This window comes from Fulmarus glacialis, unplaced genomic scaffold (genome assembly GCF_000690835.1).
Source record: "Fulmarus glacialis isolate BGI_N327 unplaced genomic scaffold, ASM69083v1 scaffold43027, whole genome shotgun sequence".
Taxonomy (NCBI): domain Eukaryota; kingdom Metazoa; phylum Chordata; class Aves; order Procellariiformes; family Procellariidae; genus Fulmarus; species Fulmarus glacialis.
The window spans coordinates 89,389-112,926 of record NW_009225948.1 but is presented as its reverse complement, the minus strand read 5'-3'; the positions used below and the strand labels follow the sequence as shown (position 1 = coordinate 112,926).

At 37.5% G+C, this 23,538-nt stretch overlaps 1 protein-coding gene across 1 annotated transcript in view; it reads right to left on the bottom strand.

Annotated features, from left to right (window-relative positions):
* Positions 1 to 357: 357 nt before the first annotated feature.
* Positions 358 to 23,538, bottom strand: part of LOC104080301 (partitioning defective 3 homolog) — a gene marked incomplete at its 5' end in the record, with an annotated part of 99,940 nt that continues 76,759 nt past the window's right edge. The window contains 3 exons of the mRNA XM_009582648.1: positions 358 to 807; positions 4,251 to 4,378; positions 14,029 to 14,149. Of these exons, the coding sequence (XP_009580943.1) occupies positions 414 to 807; positions 4,251 to 4,378; positions 14,029 to 14,149 (643 nt within the window). The remainder of the gene's footprint in view (positions 808 to 4,250; positions 4,379 to 14,028; positions 14,150 to 23,538) is intronic.

The following is a 23,538-nucleotide window of genomic DNA, read 5'->3' as shown; positions in this document are numbered from 1 at the left end:
GAAATAAAAAAGGGCATGTCAATTCTTCCTTCAACCTCAAATTCATTAATTTTATGCCACAAAGCTGCATGTTGGTGTAATAAGTCACTGCAAAGTAAAACACATTACAACAAATCCTAGTAATAAGCCATTGACAACTACTGGACTGGGCTACGGGACTCGGTACGCAGGGGCGGCATTGCTCACTTCCGCTATGATTGTCAAATGGTGGAACATCCTTCCATGAATTCAACACTTGAGACAGAACGGCAAAGACATAAGGCCCACCAATGCTTTGCCCGTATTTTTAAAGGCACTGAAACAGACAACGGATATATTCCTTAGTACCATCAGTTTAAAAAGTTTTCAAAACGTAATTCTTTATATGAAAGTGTTCCTTATTGCATGATAAGTTGATCTTCATTTTCTTCACCTCAAGAATAAAATGGTCTTCCCTTTTCTGGTGTTTGCAATCTGTTCAGCCTCGCTACCTGAGATGGTGAAGGCGGTACATCTTGCCTGAAAGGACCTTTAGGAGGTGTATAATTAGGGTCCTGAATTTTCTTATATGAGTCATAGTTGCTAGGCCCTTCAGAAGAAGTTTTTTTTTTCAGTTGTTGTTCTTTCCGCCTCTGCTCTTGACGGAGCAGTTCTTGTGTTTCTAGCATTACCCTGGCATTGAAGCCATGTCCCCCCATATAGCCATTCCTCGATCCCTGGTAGCTGGAATATCTGGGATTTTCCTTCGCAGTCTGGAATCCTTCACCAGGGGAATAGCTCTGCTCCCAGGAGTCTTGAGATACAGAACTGGCGTTTTTTCTGCTTTGCCTGGAAAGAAAAATGGAAGAGGCTTTTAAGACAAATGTTCTGGTTCCCCTTCTGCTGTTATTGACAACAATCCCTGGAAAGAAGGGTGCTTCTGCAATGCCATCAGGTTTCCCCCATCTATAGTATTCTCCACAAGTCATGTTCCCTTCTGCCCCAAAGAGGCATCTTGCCTCTTTTGTTGGGAGAACATTTCCTGTAGAGTTGAACTATATTTCTAGACCTCTCCAGGAAGAATATGCCATGAAAACCCATCCAGTGCTACAACAACCATCATGTTCTTAACAAAAAAGTGCTACAATTCAGTTGCAGACTAGGAAAGACCATACAAATTGCTGTGCTTCGTAAGAAACCAGATAACAGTCAGCACTTGGAAAGTCACTCATGAAAGATTCGAATCTAGACTCACACTTGATTAAAAATGCAACAGGCAGATCTTTAAAACACTTGCTCTAACACTGCACAAGTCAGAAGATAAAGCTCATTATTGATAGGTAGTTGCACAGATGAGAGCTTCTTCCTCCCATTTCCAGAACTAAGGAATTTTGTGCTATCAGGACTGTTTCCCAGTTTGCTATAGCTTTCATAAAAGAAAAGGCAGAGATAACCTTTCTTGCTCATTTTTTGGCTCCATGGGGTAGATAAATAAATCAAATACATATAGGAATTACAAATTCTTATCTCTTTTCACGATAAATCATCACATTATTTTGAAGACAGATTATGGCTTTGAAATAGCTTTAATTCACTATCAAGCTGCTAGATGCTTTTATGAATTTAAAATAAGATTGGTGATGATAAAGTAAAACAATTTTGTGCTGCAGCAAAAGAGATACCCATTTTGAGATTAAAATTAGTGTACGAGAATCAAGCAGTACAATGAAATATATTGCAACATTAATCAATAAGAAAATAATTTAGTTGTTTATATATGGCTTGGTTTTTCATGTCAATGTGGCCTCATCCAATGAATATGCAGTGGAGAGACAGGAGACCCAGAGAATTTTTCTACCATTAGTAAAAGTAACAAGTCACCCAATGTTTTTGCAATCTTCCTTCCACACATATAATTTGAAAATGACCATACCAACCTTATTTCATAATAGATTTTGAGACCTCTGGATGAAAATTGTTAGTCAGGATAAATGTAAATTATTACAGCATAAATTACAACATAATGTAAATTCTTATGCAAATTTTTATAGCTGTTCTTGGTATTCACATAACCAACTTTGCCAAAGAAATGATGTTTCTGAGCCATGTTTTATCACTCCCTGGAACAACAGCAAATTGAACGAACCTCTGTGGGCTACGAAACTGTCAGGTTTCTGATCTAGAGCAAGATAAATTTTAAGTACTAGAAAATGAACTTGGAGCTAAACATTGTTTTTACAGTTTCACATGGGACAAGAGGATGACTAGATGAACTGATTTAATTTACTGACTGTTTTCTGGTACTTTTTCAAAATTAGTTGGCCCACTTTCACTGTCTTTCTGGGAAGATCCTTTAAAATTGACTCAAGAGTTTATTTGCCTTCAGTACTAATGATTTAAATGTACAAAGGGAAAAAAAAAGGAGGCACCTAGAGACTATACAAGATGAAAAGCAACAAAGAATGAAGCCAGTGCACAAACTTTAATCATTACAAAGCCATAGTTGCAACATTAAGCTTGGGACCTAAGTTTCAGAGTAAGAGTAAGATTTCTTTAAAGATCAGTCACAGAGTTACAAACAGTTTGTAAAGCTGGAGAACTGGATGTCACAGCTTGTTATAGGAGTATCGTGGTATTTACAGCACTCAACTTTAGCCCAGGGTCCTGAAATGCTGTCTGCTCTCAGCTCAAATACCCAGAGTGCTCAAAGTCATTAAATTATCATTAATTACTCAGTAACATGCATTGCTAGCTTGCTAGTCATTTCTCATGTTGAAAACCACATTGAGTGAAGTTCTCAGTAACTCTTTTCAAAACAAGCATTTCTATGACCCAAAACATTATTTTCCAAATTTCTTGTAGATTAATTTTCTCCTTACAGGCATTAATTTCTGCCACTGGAACTGCATTACAATTGACTTCCAACTTTTGAATGCTACCAGTGATTGAGCAGAACAGGGGAGGCGAGTTTTAAGAATCATAGTTTTAAAACTAAAAATAACCCCCCTAACTTAAAAGCAACACTAGCATCCGTGCTCTTCCACTCAATCTGTGCATTGCTGGGTCTAGCAAAACTGAAAGAGAATTTCTCAGGAAAAACAATATGGCATTAACAGGTGTGGTCACTTCAGAAGGAAGGTAGAGATACGAAGCAAAGGGAACATAAAGATTTTCAAAATGACAAACTAACAATCTAAGAATACACAGTATCTTTACATTTTCCATTTCCACCTTCCAAACTTAACAGAAAAATTCTACACTGAATTTGAAAATCTGAGCATGTGAAAATCTGAGAGATCTGTTTTATTTTCAAAGATGTTGGTAGGATAAGAGTTCATGATTAGATAACTTTGATTATGAAGCTTCTATTTGTTTCAAAAACAGAGTTATGATACACTTGGTAAAACACATGTTGTCACAAAAATATATTTTCCACACCATTTTCACATGGGGCACAAAAAATAATACAACCTTATTGGAAGAAACAACTAGAATCAAGGGAAATTCACACCAACCTCCAGTGTAAAGGATTCTCCATTCAACCATTGCCACTGATATTTGAAAATGCAAAGACTATTTGCATAATGCTTAACTACGATAGCCATCTAACTTACAATACAAGTTGGGTAAACTTCTAATAATTCTTAAAGCTAAATATCAAGTAAAAGACATTTTGCCCAAACATCTAATTTTTTAAAAAAAACTAAGATTTGTTTAGACAAAAAGTGTATTAATTTTCAGTATTCCATTGCTAATGACCCAGTTACTTAGAAGATATGTATATACTGGAAACTTGGAGGCCCCGGATTTTTTTGATAGTTCCATATTCTTTTGTTTGAGATCTTGAGATTTTTTTTTTCCTTTTAAGTTTCTTCTCTGTATCAGCATCACAAAGATAGAATTTCTATCCACTAAGGAATTAGGCAAGAGAAAAAAAATAGTCTGACATGTCAAAAGGGGACAACCCATGTCATGCTCAGGAGACTTTTGTAATTGCAGAAAATTAAACTGGATGGTGTCCCACAAAGAATAGCTTTGTTTTAATGTCTCAATTCTGTTGGGTGCTGAGTGTTATCAAATCTCACCGAAATCAGCTCTGAAGTAATTCTCCTAAAATAAATAGCTACCACATGCTCTCACTTAAGAAATTTCATGCCTCTTCCACACTGAATACATTCCACCTTATATCAATGCTAAACAAAAGTGTCTGCACTAAGTACAACATTTTCCTTCCACAAACGAAATTAGCTCCAGGCTCATATACACTGAATAGCTTCAGACAGTTACCATACCTGGGTAATGAGCTGTACTGCCGCTGAGCTTGTTGGAAACTCTCTCTTTCTTCTTGCCGCTGCCGCTGCATTTGAACCTCTACTGATACCGAGTGTCTGCCACTCTGTGAGTACGTCTTGGTGCCTGGCTACAAAATGAAAAAGAAAATGTCTTTAAAAAAGAAGAAAAATACCCACAAAAGGGCTATCATTTAAATTGCTATTGTACACATACTGTTGTATTTGTTTCAACACGCAGTTCAAGTAGCTCTTTCATAATAATTATGTTAAATTCTTACCCATAACAATGTTCTGTGCTACAGATTCTTTTTCTGACCTACTATTTCTGAGATGTATCAGGAAAATATTGGTCCAGAATGGGTTGTGCCTTTATAGGTACACTGCAATTTAAATTAAGTCGGTGGAACAGATCTTCAGACACTGTAAGTTAGCCTAGCCATGGTAATGCTAAGTTTTACACCCCCCTGAGGATCTGAGGGAGGAGGGAGCACAGCAGCTCTTTTGAACCTCACCAGTACGCTCAAGCGATGCTCTCCCTTAGTGGAGCCATCCTATTTTGCTGTTGGTCCACACATGCACCGCTTGCTTTTCTGAGAGACAGGGAAACATTTTCTGGTTCGATATGATCAAGTAGATAAATTTAGCAAGTCTCTTGTGGACAATGGGGAATCCTGTATCTCTGAGAAGGATTTTAGATAACATCTTAATGAGGTGACAATTTGAAACTTTGAGGCCAATACTAAGAGGACATGAAAATGGATGGCCTTTCTGGGAACACAGAGCATTACCAGTCAAGATCTGGCAGAATGGCTGGATTCAAATTTTGGATTATGAAAAAGTTTACTTTTGTAGACATATTACTTTTCATTTTACATTGCTTCTCTCTTCAGATTTTGTGATTTCAAGTTGCAAAATAGGGTGCCACAAAAGTCAAAGAATGTTATGGGCTTTTCTTGTTGTTTTAATAATAAAGTTTCACCTAACAAAGAAATAGAACACTGTTTTCTCTCCTAAAATTACCACTTCTATTCAAAACACGTAAGTCTAATCACTGGAAGGTTAGGAGCATAACCACTTGGCTGAGCCTGGGACTGAAACAGCTTGTCTCAGACCTGCTTTTGTTCAAACACTTTCTGCCTTTTTATCTGTGCCTTCCCTCAAAATGAACATCTCTTTTGTTTTTTGCCGTTATAATTTCGGCAGCAGAAAGATATCATAATGGTTGACAAATACCTGCAAGATAAAAGACTTTTCAAAAGTTTCTTACATTGAAGACAAGTTTTAGAAACTAGAAAGTTGTCATTTGTGACAAACTTCTCCTTTGTCTTACTATGTAGTCAAGTACCTACAGGTGGCCAGAAACACCACAAATTTGAAACAGGTGTACAACTTTCAGAAACTTCATTTTCAATAACAATACACTTCAGACAGAGCATCAGTCTCAGCTCAGAATTTAACAGATAGATACAATTTGATGAACAACTGCCTTTCCCCTTACAAGAAGATTATTGTGCAAAAGACTCAGAACGTAAAAGCATAGACTATGAGTAACAGAGAATTTATTTAAGAGAATCCTTAATGCAACATTGATGTCTACTTCAGAATAGATTTACTCTGTAAAAACTTCAGTAAAACAGTATTTGTAATGAAAAATGCTTTAGGAATGGTATGATGAAGCAACAAGTTGAGAAAACAGAATCGTGTGTCAGCCTTGTGGGAAATTTTCTTAGAGATGAATAAGCTGTACATATGTATGTCCAAACCAACAACCCCCATGGAGATCTCCTACTATATTGAATAAGGGCAACACATACAGAGCAGTGTTTCAGTTATTGCATATGTCAACATTTCTAACTTTCTTGACTTTATTGAGAGTCTTCTGACATTTGGTATTTTATTGAAGGGCTCAGCTTACGGAAGCGTGTGATTACCTGAAAATCACAAGATTTATTTGTGAATTCTCTCCAGTGTGGTTATAAGCAGCTTACAGAGAACCAGAGGGAAACTTAGAAGTTCCCATCTCAACTTCTCCATAAGGAATAAACACATTTAAACTGAGATTTTAGAGTCAATCTCCTCATTTTGTGGGTTCCACTTTAACAACGTTGGAAAGCTTGCATATAATTGGAAAGCTACATTATGTCATATTTGAGAAAGTAGTTATTACAGATAAGACGTGAAATCAGAATTGCTTCTCTTTATTTGAAAACACAGTTTCACTTTTCTCTGTTCATTGTAAATATAACAGATTAAAGGATTTTACAGCACAGGGAATGGTTAAATTATCAAACAGGTGGAGCTAGAATCAAGCTGCTGCTCAGTTTAGGTTTATGCAACACACTAAAATGCATCATGTAGAAAGCATGAATGCAAGTACACGCACACACATGTGCAGAGAGTTGAAGTTACCACAAAAGCCTTTACAAAAGAGACAGAGGCTTTGAAAGCCCTAATGGACTACGGATGGACTACGATCAAAACGGAGCTTCAGAGATAATTTTTTTTTAATGCACACAGGAACCAATGGTTAAATAGAGGCAGGGGCTATCATGCCCATCTGGCCGCTGTAGCGCATGCCCAGAATGACTGGATCTGAGGAGTCAGGTCTGGATCTCCGGCAGTTCACACAGAATTTCATCTAATGGACAGCATTTATAATTTGATGGGTCTAAAGGCAAACATCTAAAATCCATTATCTGATTTTCTGAAGGTATGAGTACCTGTATGCCCTGTTAAATTAAGTGGATTTGCAATACTTAACTAATTTGAAAAGGATACTTATTTAGAGTCCTGTTTGCATGTTGTTCACATCTACAATAAGCTATTCATATAATCAAATCTGCTTTCAAGCATTCAAAAATATGGCAATGAGACATAAAAATACTCTGTCTGTATAATATCACATATGCCATAACATAACATAACATATATACACACAGACAGGTACACTCAACCATCTTATTAATGAAAGGCCTTTCTTTCAAATCTTTTCATTAAAAACTTCAGTGATACCATAGTGAATGCCCTTGATACATGGTTATGATGATATAAAGACTTAACATATTCCTTTTTGGACCCTTAACTTGTTCAGAAAAATGCAAATGTCCATACAGTGATTTATCTTTTCAATATGCTTTCAATTAAAGTATCTAAACCAAAAATATTTATGATGTCATAAGTAACCTTAGTCTTCAAAAGCTCATTGGTAATTTTGTCTCAATTCCCAAAGTATACACTTATACATATATACTTATATAAAATATACACACAAACACACATCTATATGCATGCATACTCCATTCATATCAGCACAAAATGGAGGTAATTAAAAAAAAAAAAGCTGAACTATTTTCACATCTTTCAACAGCAACAAAAAACCATGTATAAGGCATACATGTAACACAGTAATTTTAACACTGATATCAACACAAGGCTAAGTACAATTATAACAACCTGAAATCACCCAACAAACCTCGCAACAGCTCGGTCTTCACAGTACAGATTGATAAGAACTCTGGCCTTGTTTGCAATGAGATGTATGACAAGCACTGACCTTTTAAATCAGGATGCAGTCAAGGCCACAATAACAACCAAGGCTGCGCTATACAAATAAATGTATGTTCATGTCTTCCACAATACATTTAAGTGGCAATGATAGTTATTGCATTCAGCATTGTTAAACAATATTCAGCACGTAAAATTGTGCTTTAAGATACATGAAATTACACGGCTCACTTCTCAAAGCGACATTAATTTAAAATGAGGGCTGCAAAGTTAAAAGTTTCTACATATTTCTCACTTTATCCAAACAACATTTTTTCATTTTACACAAAATGTACCCATGGCTGATGTTGCACTGACCACTATCAGCAGTAAAAGGCAGCATGTTTTAAGGGTAAAGGTCCCTCTTCTCTTTCCTAGCTATGCCAGTGGCTGCCCACACAGTTTCCTTCCCTGCAGAGTGGCATTTCTGCCCACCGAGGGTAGCTCAGCGTGGTGGCAGCATGGATACTCCAGGACAGGCACGGATCGAAGATGCCACAGAATTAGAGAGAGGAGATCATGGGGGTGATCCAGGGCACTGGACTTTCAGGGAGATCCAACCAGTTCAGGCAACAGGAGATCCACCAGTTGAGGTGACACACCTATCTCACAGCCTACTGCCATAGGGAGAAGCTGGCAGAAACACTGACTCAAAATCATAGAACTCCTTTGTGCTGATAAAGAAATGGTTAATAGGGAGACTACTAAAGGAAAAAGTCCCTTAGTATTTTCCCAGTTATTAAAAAAAGACCATTATTTAATATTAAAATAAATGTACTAATTTTTTTCCAGATTAAGCTCTGTGTTTAAGTTTCAAGTTCATCTGGGGAAGTTGGTGTACACAAGGCCCCCCAAAAAGTCCGTGGTTCTTATAGTTCAGCACTAATTAGAAATAGATAAGACTGAATGACCTTGCCTGCTTTATGTGTAAATGTACTTGGCACAGATGACAGACAATCCAGTAACTGTGTATATCAAAATTCAGAATGAGAAAAAACATTCAATGGTTCTGGGAGATGTCCTTGGAAACTATTTTTACTTCCATCTTTTTGTTTATGTTGCTATGGTGAACAGAATGTATCGCAGTATTTCTTATTTCTTTTAAAAATTGCCAACAGGTGTGTGTATTAATTCAAACACCATATAATAAGAAAATCCCATCCCTTTGTGTATCTTTCTATGATGTATATGTAGGAAGCTGAATGGCGTGGTATGGGACTAAGATTTCCATTCTGTGTATAGCAGCAGCAGCAAGAAAATCTTCAGTATGGTAGAAACAAATCACTTAGCCCTGAAATTCTGCCTGGGGTATCACATGCACTGCATGCCTGTGAGCTATAAATATGTTTGTTTACAAACTGAAATTATTTCATTTCTTTTTAAAATCTTATGTTTCACATAAATTAGTAGATTGAAACTAGTGGGGGAAAAATTTTCAAATATAAAATTTTAAAGTCAGAGTCTAAATCTTGGCAAGAAATTGCTGGTATTTCATTAAATCCTTCACAGGTTTAGCACAGAATGGATATTAACTACGCAACTGAAAAGAAACTACCTGTGGAGAGGCTGCCGGGCATAACTTTGGTTTCCTCTCTGAAACAGATCGGGGTAGGAGAAACAGCAATTTAGTTCCTAAGGTATTCTTTGTCTACTGCAATGCTCCATGATATACTGCCTAATATCTTGAATAAAATATCCTGAAAGAGACTCTTCAGATGGATTCATAACAACTTTTCTTTCTCATTAATGTGTTGAGTAATTCTACATAATTTACAACCTGATATAAACTTTAAAATGTTTGTTCTGAATATAGTCTGTTATTCATTTTTCCAGGTAAAATGTGTTACAGTGGAAGTTACAGTGATAAAAATCAGGCTTTTGTTTTTCTAAAAGAATTTTAGTTATTTAGAATTCATTATGTATAGGTCATAATTCATATGTATAGGTCATATTCATTATGAATAGGTCAAGGGCTCGAGAACAGGGATAAAATACGAGTACCATAAACAGATAAAAAAGAATTTTTTTTTCTTTAAATCTGTCTTAGAGACAAGATCTACACATCAACACACAAAAGAAAAAACAAGCATAGTCCCTACATTTCCTGAGCATTTATCTATCAAGCCATGCTAAGTATGTAATTTGGACCTCTGGTGTCTTTCCTCTATGAAAATCATGCAGTTATTTACCTTTCACAAATTTGTGCATGTAATTAAAACTATACTCAGATGAGTCAGGTAGTATATTTATTTTGACCCAGTTAGCTGTTATCTTTAGAAAAAAAATCTTTTTATTTGATTCCTAAATATTTAAAGTAGAGTTTGCTCAGCTGCTCTCTCGATGCCAATTTTCTCCCACCATCCAAATAGATCCAGGATGACTGGAGAAGAATGTATTTCTAATGAAATTTGCCACTTTCCATTTTTAGCACTGATTTTTTTTATTAAAGATGAAGAAATAAATCACCAAGTTTTGTCCCTGCTGCATCTTTGTAGAGTTTTTTGATAGTCGGTGTGCTTCTACAAGCAGGACTGGCAAGCAGTTGTAATGTTTTCAACAGATTTAATATGCTCTTTTTTTAATTGGATTGTTCACTCCCATGACATTTAGGGCCATAATGCTGTGTTTTTGTTATTGAAGGTGGGGATCTGTTAATTAAGATGTGACTAGGCAAAAATACAAGATATGGAACAATTTACAACCAAAATACCCCAAAGCCCAGGACTGGTGCAAGCAAGGATAAACCTCAGCAGACCCAGTACCATCCAGAAAAGAACAAAAACTAGAGACTCAACTTTGGCACCGAACAGAAAAATCAGCCCCAAAAGAATCCTGCATTAGTATAAAAATGTCATAGCAACAGCAAGGGTCTTAAATATTAGCAGACATACTGTGATTCCATGCAATTCTACATGCCCAGTTACACATTTCTGCAAACTCTGACTGGAATTAACACCAGCAGCATGAAAATGGATTAATCATACTTTATGTTATTTTTCTTTTTTTTCCCCCATGTAACATCAGGCATACGGTATTGCCCTTGACACCCTCTTGTACCTTGTTTTTTGAAACAAGAAAAATAAAAAAGCCACGTAAGAGAAAAAAATTATGAAGCCTGAGAAAGTTATCTTAAAATAAACAAATGCGAAAACCTTTTCCAGAAAGCTTTGACTCAATTGCAGAACTAGTGGGTTTTAGAGATGGCTCGATGTTGCGACAGTTAGTTGGTTATTAAACCTTAACAGTGTGTCATTCAAACGGCCTTGAGCAGAACCGTTACCCAGCTTAATAGCCGGTGTCATCTCATTCCAGCGCTATCACTTTTTCTGTCTGTTAAGCTGCCTGATGCTGTATGAACACTTGTAGGCAGTCAAGTATTTTGTTTACTGGCAGGGCAACCACAGCCAGGCAAGAAGTCCAGCTCTGTCGCATTGCTCATCTACAGAGAAATAACCTTCACCTGATGGGAACAGCCAGAAAGGGACGGGGTCAGGCGCCGGTCTCTCTGCCACGGGTATCATTCAGAGCCAGCGTGATGTAGTGCTCCATGGTACGGAGGTCTGCCTCCAACCCGTGGAGGAGACTGAAGGTATTTGTCACGGGTAACCAGACTTCTCTGTCACAGGCCATTAATGGTCTGGGATGGATTGGAGTTGGTGACGTTCACAGGATCGTTTTGATAATATATTAGAGGGTTTGTGAGCTATTGAGCTCCTCTGAATATCCTCAGAGCTGCCAGATTTCCGTCAGCATCCATTACTTACACTGCAAACTTTGCGTTCATTTACACTTCCTTAAAGTAACCAATAGTCCCACATCACATCAGCACTTTGTTCCCTACCCTCAACCCTCCCATCATCTTGTTAATGAGAAATGCAAACTACTTGTCACCTCATAGCACACACTTCTCCGTGGATTTTTTTTTTTCTCTCTTTTTATCCAAATCAGGTCAGAGTTGGCTGCTGTCATGTGGCTCACAAGCATCCCTGGATGTAAAGCCTTTTGTTTGTGTAGGCTGCGCAAGCCATCTCCCTCAGGTGAAAACACACTTTTCAACAATTGTCCACATACAGGTGCACTTTTCACTGCTGTGGTTTGTAACCAACAGCTTACAGATGGAGAAGACTGAAAAGACGTTGATGAATGTATCCAAGTATTTTCCTGCATACGTATTATAAACCACTTTTGCATTTTTTTGTGTCACTGGTATTTAATAATACATCTGGATCTGTTTTGAGAGGGCGTCTTAACAAAGTCCATCATTTTATACTAATATGTTAAAGTAATACACACTCCTTAAGAGAGAGGGTTATGGCTCCTTAACACCGAAATGACTGTGAACTGCTGAAATGGATGAGATCATTGCTTTATCCTTTCCAAGCATTGTGATCTTGAAAGGCTGGAGTGCACGATGGAAAAAAAGAAAATTATAATTCAAAAATACCCTGGGCCAATTTTTTTTAAAGTACATATCTAAAATAAAACATTTGGTCAACTATGTATTTAACAACAGAGCAGCTCCTACAAAAGCAAAAATAAGCTTCAGAATTAATATTAATACATTAAGCTGAATTAGTCACTTTGAGCTCATTTGCATGATCCGTAGAAGGGGAGTAAACAGAGAGATCCCATTTGTTTGAATAAGAGAAAAAGAAAGGTCAGTGTTCTGACCCACAATTTAGGAAATTATTCCATTCCTAAGGTAATCAGCCTGTCATCCAAATAATTCCCTCCTCGCTCATTATAAGAAACTATAATAAAAGCCAAGTTGCCTGTCTAAAGTTGCTATGGCATTTAGATATACAACAATTTGGCCCATGACCTTCGGTAGTTAAGTTCCCAAGTCTTCAAGAGTGCAAGTTTTTCTCATACACAGTTTTCCCAAGAATGCTGCTCAAATCTCTCATTTGGAGCCTAAACAGCAGTTGATATGCATAATGGAAAGTACCTCCTACACCCAGCCCCCTTTCACCCCAAAACTGCTACACTATAACTGTGATGAGCTATCACATTATCTTCATCACATCAAATCGAAAGCATCTGGTCATAAAAAAATGTTTATTTTATTTATACAATTTCAGAGAAGGTTAGAGGTTTTCTAACATGGGAAAAGAGAAGCTTATATCCTGATACAGTATGTTAAGCAGTGTTAGGTCATTTAGGGATACATTTACCTTTGTTCCTCTCCATGCTGCATGTCAAAAATACCACAGGTTCAAATTGGTGAGTTTAAGATGGACAAGGACACAAAGAGCCAACAAAAGTAAAAAAATCTTCTACATCCACCACACCAGGCAACCAAAGATGTCATATGCATTATGATGTTACCTAGGTTGTTCTCATTGACTTCGTACACACAGATGCTGATCTTCAGCTATTTCCACCTCGGTCTCGTGTGCATCGTAATGCTACGTAACGACAACCCACCACCTAAACCCGCTTCGGAGGAAGCTGTGAGAGATTCTACTGCTCTCATCATACAGTTCCCACTTTTTTGGGAACGCAAGCAAATTGTTCACTGTCTTTATTGTGCAATTTTAAATAAAAATACAATAAAATATTTGTCCCATATTTAAAGGCTCTTAATTTAGGATCCTAATTGATTAAAAAGCAACACTGATTCATTCAATTATGTTAAACAAGATAAGCACATGGATTTACATAATTGTATCACATCGCTAGATCGGATTGAACAGGATTTAAATGATCAATTAGGACGTATATCTCGAGACAGAACTGTCTTGGCTAATATAAGTGGCAAAGGGGTACTACTGTGAAGCATGCTATTATGCATATCTCTCCTTTTTTACTGTGAAAATACATAGCTCTTCCTCTTAAGGAAAAGAACTAATCACAGTGATATTGCTTCAGAGAAAATACCATTTACAAGGTTACATGTGCTCTCTAAATTATTTATCGTTAGCATGTGTTTTATTCTGATTTTCCTAGAAAATTTCAGAATAATTGATACTGCCTTTGAGGCAAAAAAAATCCAAGTAGTAACTCTCAGAATTGAGGGCCTAAACACAGAGCAAATAATGCTATATGCACACAGGACAGATGGCTGAAGAAATTTAAAAATGAAATAAACATCAATGAACTAATAATGGGGATAACGGAAAGGGCAGAGTCTGGAGGCCCAGGACCCTGCGTCCCTATTGCTTTGCCCCGGACCAGCCCAGGGACAGTGGGAGTTAGGGAACCTTTCCAGATGTGAGGGACTCCGTAGACTTACCCATGGCTGCTCAAAACTGTAAGTACGTCTCCTGTCTTCCACGTCCTCATCTTGCTTTGCTTGCTGAAACTCTTGTCTCAGGCGCTGTATCCGGTCATGATTGTTAGGGGTTGATCTGTTGCTAAAAGAGGGAGGATGGACATGATCAATATCCTTAGGAACTGCCACCTGTGACTGTAATTTCTTAGCAAGGGACTGCTACTGCAGTGCAGGAGTACAGACTTAAAAATAATTTCCAAGCGTTTAGTACAAAGATCTTTAGTTTTTTAAAGATGATCAATGCTGTTTGACTTAGAAAGAAACTCCATATAGTGCAAGGATAAGACGAATGAGGCCATTCCTAAAAGTCATCAAAAGTTGCTGGCATCTTTTCACTCTATGCTAATCCTAGAAATGAAGAGGAAAATATGCACTAGTGTCAGACTTAACATAAAGGGAAATTAAGAGAAAAGTCCTAATGATCTCTGCTACTGCATAAGCATGAAAGATACTTTTCCCAATCAATAAACTGTAGTACTGTCAGATCTTTATTCACATCAAATTCATTACAAAGCCTGAAGGCCCTACCTATACAAAATTTGATTATTTTCCCCAATCAATAAGAGCTTGTCATCCCTTAGTTCTGTTTTTAACAAGTCTTTTAAACTGATCAGTCTGAAAGCATTAAAAGGCTTGGGGGCCAGTAAAAAGCAATCCATTTGACAGGGCTGTACGCAGGAACGCATTCGGGCAGCAGACCAGCGCTGGCTGATGCCCCATGGATGCCGGTGGGCTGGAGAGGGCTCAGCCCCGGAGGTACCGCTATGTAACATCACACCCAAAACCTTGAATTCTTCAAACCCATCAGTTTTTCCACAACGCCTATCGCACGTAATCCGCTCTCCGTAGCGCTGGTTTATGTGATACCATAATGAAATATGCACAGGAATGGCTTATTTCACGGGGCAGAGGGAAAGTGGGTATTTATTAATCTCGCTGCCGTTTTTCCAGCTGTGCGGCTCGTACCTGACCCCTACAACCCCCACCGTATTTCAAACATGTTAATGTGGAAATCACAGGAAGCCTGACAAACAAATATGTTATATCAAGACTAACCAGAAGCATTTTAATCTCTTACTATGGCCTTCTTAAGCTGTGCATTTCATTGTTTATTTCAAAAGAGCTGATGAGGAATGGTCAGCTATTACTTTGTTTCAAAAGAGAAATCTGCAGGGACACAAGGGAGAACAATTCCATAGATTCCTGTTCTTGGACACAGGGTACAATAAAACACAGTGAATTTATATCCCATGTCTTCTCTCATATGAAAAGAGGCGATTCTGGAGTCCATTTGTGACTGCTTTCCACGTCTTTTGGGACTGGTAGGTGCAGTGGATTGGAGGCTGTAGGTGTTTGAGATGTTACCTCCCACTCTTTTCAGTGCCATTAAATGGAGCTTAGTTGGTCAAACAGAAAAAATTAGCACGGTTCTAGCAAAGGCTAATTTTTGAAGAGGTTTGGTTTTCTTTTTCTTTTCTTTGAAACCAAAGGCAAAGAAAAGGAAGGAATTTAGAGAAGTGTGTTCTTTCATTTTTTTGCAAACGGGAGCTTTAAGAAATGCTTTATTTGTAGGGTAGGTCAACTTCTATGTGCAAATTGCCATTTTGAAACGTACAGTTAAAGAGCGCTTTATTTAGAACAGGTGGAAATGAAACATTGTGGCATTTTCAAAATTTCCACTTCATTGTAGGTGTGTTGCTAATTCTATTTCCTTAATTCAACTTAATTTTGTGGAACAGCTTATCTCCATTTGCAGTTTTATGTTATATAAATTTATTCTTTATTGTCAAATTCTGCCCTGCTTTACTGTACAACCACTTGGTTTTTTTCCCATGCATTGCTATATAGTGCACATTTTAAATGTAATCATCACAAGCCAGTACAAGATATACAAAATACTTTTAAATGGTCTGTTGATTTTTAAAACTGGTATTGTTAATCTAACAAACAAGTAGTCCAATACTTTCTACACAGACAGTGTTTTCTGTAAGATAAATTGCACTTCAATGTAGCAAAATACTTTAAGTATTAGTATTTCAGGTATAAGAACATATGTTTGAAAGAGAAATGCCATTGAACTTCGATGCAAAATTATTAGGAAAGCACCGTACGTAAACACCTTGAACTACTCAAGATGATTGGTAAATAATCAGCCTTCCTTAATCAAAGTTGTTTCAAACTGTAAAGGATCACAGAGCAAAAGTGACACTGGAGCAATTATCCAATGGCAAAGAAAAACAGAAGGTAAACCCCAAAAGTACTGCACTGTGCATTATAAGGAACAGACACACTCTACCAGCCCCAAAACGGGCTACTGGAAGGCTTACTACAGATCTGAGGACTTCTGCACATTTTGTGATTGTTATTCATTAAAACAATTACAGCAACAGAGGAACAGCAAGCAAATGCATAGCGTCCATGCCATGAAGCCAATCCTCCCGAACATCACAGACATGAATCTGACACCCTTTACATTGCAGAGATGGAACAACAAAGGACAAGGAGGATCCTGGGATTTATGATTACCTTGTCTCCAGACCTAAGAAGAACTTATTCTAATGACAAAAAAAAAAAGAAAAAGAAAAGAAAAAGAAAAGAAAAAGAAAAGAAAAGAAAAGAAAAAAGAAGTCAAGCTGATATAAGAAAAGTTATTCAAAGTTATTAAAAGGTTTGATAATGGCAGAAAAGATTTAAGAAAAGTTATTCAAAGTTATTAAAAGGTTTGATATGGCAGAGAAGATAAATCTTTTAACAATATTTCTATTTTATCTGAAAAGCAAGGGACATGACCCAAATTTAGAAAATTGCAAAAGAAGTGAATTATAAAAAAGGACTATTTCACAGAAAAAAAAGAGCTAAATTAAAAGACAAAACCACTCTTGTATCTACTCAAACTTCTTTGTGCTCAAAAAGTCTGTGAGACACAGAAAGTGAGGTCAAGTCAGCGGTTTTATAATAATAAAAAAAAAATTAAACATTTTTATTTAGAAGAGGAAAAGGGAAAAGGCAGGCAGCTAAGGAGGGGCTAAAATACTTTTAAGAAAAGATTAGTTGAGGGTTTAGACTATATCTCACAATGGCTTCCTTTTGTTTGCATTTTTTTCTCAACCTTGTTCTGATTCTCTAGGTGAAATTATTCAGCTGCCCTAACTTTTGCACCAGCGAAGGCTTGCACATCTCCGTCCTGGCCTGTCATGCTGTCTCCCATTTCTTTTCACGCCTCTCTTCATCCAGTTAATTTTATCATCAGTGCTTTTTTGCTGTGTTTTTTATGTCTCCCACTGCACTCCCACTGCACTCTGGGAACACTTGGCACACCCGCTTGGTATCTCATTCGACCCCCAGCCAACAATCACTACTTCCAAAAGTAGTATCACAACAAATACTGTCATAATCACAACAAAAAACTGTCACAAGTAAAGTTTTGGAGTGCAAACCTAAAAGTGCAGACCTAACTTCATTCCTTTTCAGGTCCTGAGATGTTCTGTTTTATCTACAACTCTTTATGTCAGTCACATCATTATCCCTTGGGACAGATCTAAACAAACTATATCCAGTGTGAAGAGTCCTTAGCCAGTCTAAAGCAAAATGAATTTTGACTTATTGGATTAATTCATCCAAAAGAGGTAGGGTCATATCAACAGACTACTAGGATGCAGGGCTGCAGGTGTTCCTGCTGCTTAAATTCCCTTTTGACTTTTGCAGATGTATGGCGCAAGTCCTCAAAAGTTTAATTAAATGCACCATGTTTTGTTTGAGTTTTTCATTCAAATGAACTGAAAATCTGAAGGCAAATTCACCTCAAAGAATTCAGGACTACTAGCAGGAAGGAAGGAGTTTAACTTGAAATCCATCCAAAGTTTATTGAAGATTTGACCTATGCTAGTTTTAAACTTTTTAGCAAAACTGGAATTACAACTCTTTACAGTAACCACAGGTTGCCCAGACAGCCTTTCCCTATGCCTACTTAATTACAGGATGACTGTGAACTTATGGAAGGCAATTAGCACCTCCTAGCATCAGATGCCAAGTGATGTTCTTCTTTCCAAGTGCTCTCATTGTTAAATGTTCTTAAAAGAAATAAAAATCAAGGAAAGGCTTTGAGGGCCAAAGTTAACTTGGGTTGCAAAGTGGCTGGGCTTCCTTGTACTGCATCTCTACTTGGCGCCCTATTGCCTCCCATCTGCAGATGGCACATTTCACAATCAGCTATTTTGTGAGCGCTGCTTTAAAACACACACCCGCCAGCATGGGCTAAAAATGCAACAGTAAGCAAGGCTTAGATAGGCCAGAGCTGTCACATATTTCCAGAAACAAGCAGCCGCAGCAATGACCATCGGAGTCTCAGATCATTAAGCAATGTCTCAGTGTGATGTCATGCACTGATGTGCAGAATTGTAATCCTTTCAAAACAGACAGATTTTCAGTGTGATAAAGTAGATACAAACATGCTACTGAACAGGGATGACTAAAGCTTTGGAAAAAAATTTATTGGCCTGAAAAAGCATGGAAAAGGGTCTTAACAACATCACCAGGCAGTTGCAACATGACTAGAATAACCAAAAGGTTAGTAAACAAACAGTGTTCTTTACACCTTGAAATCTTTTAACACAGATTTGAGCTGCCAGGGACTCGCTGGTCTGACCGGCTGCTTAGATCTCTGGATAGCAGTTATAAAACACAGATGGATTCTTATTTACTTCAAGCTGGCAAATAACTATCACCTATTTGTATAAAATAAATTCCTTTCATTTGGATGGATTACTCACATCATATTAAAAATCAAGAGCTGAATTTGAATCTGCCTGTGTCTACAGGTAAAGAGGAGCAGAAAAAGAGTTTATTTCCATCCCGTTGAGGATTAATAATGTCCTCGTTCTGGTGGCCGTGCCATAGTTGGCAGCACGCATCCTTGCCAAAGTTCAGAACTAGCTGAGTGTCTACAAAATTGGCCCCTTCCTTCATGGCTTGAGCAGGATGAAAACAGCCCAACAGAAAGCAGAGTGGTGATAATCTGAAATAAAAACTTCTGCTACATTTACTGAAACTCGAGCACCCTCTCGCCACGGTGCTTACTCCAAGCAGATGGATTTGTCTGTTTCGGATGGCCCTAGAGGGTGGATAAGCAGAAACTGTCAGGTTGTTGCAAAAAGCCATGGATGGAAAATCAAATGAAAGTATGCCATTTACCAGGCTTAAAGTTAGCACCATACTCCAATGCACGCTCTGCTGGTCTGTTCGCTTTAATCGTCAGTGACACAGATGTCTGTGCCCACACACCGCAGGGCTGATGAGGGCTGAGCAGCGGCAGAGTTTGCACTGTCTCCTTCCTACCACCAGCTTGCCAGAGCAGGTTGGTCTTTTCCTATTATTTTGTTCTGTGGTTTATTTTTTGACATCTAAATACCAGTCCTCAAGCTTACATTAGTGTAACCATTTGGCTGGTCCTCTCCTTCCAGCGTGCCCTACATACGGTCCTTCTCTGAGACATCAGGGAATAGATTTTCCAGGAACACATGGATATTAACACATATAGACATGGTACACAAACAGGAACAACCCCGGCCAGCGTCTTATAAAAGAGCTCTTGCGTGATTACAGAATTGCTGTAGTCAGTCTGAGAAAAAATCAGCTGAACAAGTGATCAAATTTGTTAGACTGCAAATGTACTTGTAACACGGTGCCGTTATAACCTGGAAGGAGGCATAGAAAGGTTTATCCTACACTACTTTTGTTTTTCTTAAGTGTCAAAGAATTTACTGGAAATAAGGCATTAAAAAGTGGGGGAGAGGTGTAAAAAAACCGAAAATGTATCAATTACAAAACTGCAAATAAAAATAGCTTCTCTGCACAAGCTTCATTAAGTTTTATCAGCTAGTATCTTGGGGTTTTACACTCAAACCACAGGTCATAAATTCACAGTAAATCCCCCATATGTTCACCAAACACCTGAATTCAATTTCTCTTCTAGTTGTAAGAAACAGAATGTGCTGCTCAAATTAATTATGCATGCAAAGTTAGTTTCTAACAAGGGCAGCTTCTTGCATGCTGAAGGGTATACATCCTATCTGAATTTTCTTCCCCCAGATCTCTTTCAATCTTGGCTTATTTCTACTGTTCACAAGGTTATAAAAATCCTTCTCTCTTGCCATTTCACATTTGCTAAATGAATACAGGGCATTATATATCCTTTAAAGTCTGCAGTTTTTAAAGGCAGCTAAATTCAGGGACTGGCTTAATGTGACAGGCAAGATCTAACATGTTACCTGTACACATACCTACACACTTTAGCATATTAATTCCATCAAAATAACGATTTAAAACCTAGGATTTATGTCAATATGTATGCATGTGAAATCAGCTCATCAGGAAGTTTTCTGTCATTTCCAGTTTACCTTCACAGTGGTAGTCATCAATCCAATACCATAAAAAAGTTACGCAAGTCCCCAAACGCACTCGCTTTCTTCAGTGAAAGAAATTAATTTCCAAATTTTGACATCGTGATTTGTTGATCATTTCACACCGATTTTGACAGAGTAAGTCATTAAAAATCAAAACCATACATCTCTATTCTCTGGGTTAGAAAGGTAGTCTCAAATGCTCTTAATTCGGCACTCGCTTCTGACGCGATGGCCATAAACAACGCAGAGAGCTGGAGCTGATAGGGAGGTCACTTCACCACAACAGTCTCTTCAAACTCTCCAGACTAGATTTCACTTCGAGTCCCTCTGTGGCCCTTCTGTAGCAGAGCCATCATTTTACAACCAGTGAAATCTGAAGAATGCACCCAAGACCCTTTTTATTGCCACCATCACTCTTCCTTATTGGCCTGTCAGAGCCTGCACACCGGAGACAGAAATCCAGTCTTACTTTTGAGGGGAATTCTTCTACTAAAAAGAACAGCAGAGATTTTAGGAGCTTGCTATAAACATCTGAAAACAGATACTCAGCTACTGGGTTATCACACAGTCTAAGCCTTATTTTGGAGCTGTTAGATTTTGCAGATGTAAGTCAAGCCAATTTTCAGCCACACACAACTTGTTACATCATTTTCATAGGGTATTGCATTTTCCGAGTTAAAAAAAAGAAAAAAGAAAAAAGAGAACACCACATGTAACCTCAAGGAAAATACATGACATCTAACTGTGAATTTCTTATGAAGGTGTTAAGGAAATGGCAGAAATACACATACAAAGATTTAATAAATCATAGAAAAAGAAAATAAAACAAAAATACTGGTGATTAAGCAAAGGAGAAATTTGCTTTTTTGATTCTAAATGAAACACAAAATTACTTCAAAGGCAGGCGGGCAGAAGCGGGCTCTGACCTTCTAAGTATCTTTCTATCCTAACTGGAACACACAATGACGGCTCCAGTGCTGTTAGGTCTGATGAACATCCACAATTAGGCATCACGGGCTATTTTGTGTCAACACGAGGAGGATTGCCTGGCACAGTAATACAAAGACATTTAACGAAGACCACAGAGGATAAATCCTCCCCTGGACCTAGCTGGCCGATCCTGTGCCAGCAGAAGGGATCATCGGAGAGATCCCTAGCGGGCTTCAGGCCATGTCAACCTTCGTCTCTGTTTAAGCTAATCCAGCTGCTTTGCTGGAAGCTATTTCGGGAGAGCTCCCTCTGATCTCCTCTCTGGATGAGACGTGCGGGCAGAAGTCTTCAGCATCTGTCCACAGCCAACACCACCTGCGTAGTGTGAATGTTGTTAGGTAGGTATAACCCCGCTCACTCTAGCACACCTTACACGACTCTGCTACTGCCGTGTGGTGACACTATGTTTTACAGCATAAAATCTGCTTCAGAGCCCAACTCTAGCCGACACTAGAATGGAGAAAAAGCCTGTGTCTTTTCATGGGAGGAGTCTAGAGACATAAAAGATAGAAAAAAAAAGATCCTGATTGTACCATTTGATTTGAAGGATTCATCAGAAGTGAGTGAGTAATATTTTATTCAAATAATGCACCATTACACTCTGTTTGTAAATGGTGAAATTTAGCTCTGTTTCATGAAAAAAAATCTTCTTTAGAAGGTATTTAGGTCTTGTTTAATGCATTGACATAAGTTATACTGGAAATCCAAAAAATATTTTATGTTGTTTTATTTCTCTTTAACCACAGAAAATGCTTAGGAAATAGGTATCAGGGTGTTGCAACTAGCAAAACACAACAGAACGTTTTTGACTCTTGTGAACACTTGCCCTCACTAAAAATGGCATCTGATTTTAAAGTACGAATAAAACTACAGTATCAAGCAGTACATCGCTAGACAAACACTGATGTATAGACAAAGACATCTCTTTAAAATGCCTGAACATTTAAAAAGATAATACATTACACAAAGTTCACATGACTCCCACAGTCCTTACCAGCCACTAACATAATTATAGTATAGTTATTTCTGTTCTTTGACAGAGGGGTTATTGCATTATAAATCTCCAAATAATATTTTGATTGATTTTATGTTATATCTTACTCTAACTATAGGCTAATTTCCAAGCGCAAAATGAGAAGTTGTCCATTAAAAACAAACAAAAATGACTGGCCTAAGGATACCAAGGCTAGGTCAAAACTTCACATGGTTTCCGAAATCTGAAACTTAGGGAGACTCCCTCTGCTAGGATCATCAGTAGTAGATCAGAAATTCTATATAAAACACAGAGAAACGTGGAATCATTGTTTTATTTTTGGCACTAAATAATCTGCAACCTCTAAATAAAACTTTAAATCTGGGCTTACTGTTAAGCATTTCATCATTTAGTGCCTGTGCACGCAGTTTCCCATATGACTCAACCAAGAAAAAACAAAAATCAAAGCTAAGATTGATTACTTGAATTGGTGCCTAAATTCACATGGCTGTTGCCTTCTTATGAAGTTGATCAGTAAGATTTATACTGATTAGCACAAAAACTAATTAAGATTTTTAATTAAATATTCATTGCATATGAAGATTAAAAAAATCTCAATATGATATTTTGCAAAACCACTGATTTCTGGGTAAATCCTTTCACCATTTTATTGTAAAGATAAAGATTTTAATAAATAGATGTTTTAATCATGCTTTACCACCACATTGTCTTGATTAACTTTAAAACTAGAAATTGCCATAAAATTACAGTTATATTCAAAAAAATAATCAATTCCCGGCAAGGAAAGACAAGAACAGCACTTACCTTTTATCCAAAAATTCAGTTGGTTATTTAGTGAGTCAGCTGGAACTCAACTTTTACTACTTAAGATATTTTCAAGTTATTTCACTTATTTTTCCTCTTGGAAATGTTGAAAATGTCTTTTCCTCAGGAATTCTTTTTCAGATGTACTGTGCAGGATGCTCAGTAATTGCTGAGGGTCTTGCTATGTTTTGAAACACTGGATTAGAAATTCTGAATTCTAATATTTATTGTTGTTGGGCTGCTTAGTCTCAACCCAAGTGCAGATTTCAGATACCCAGAAGT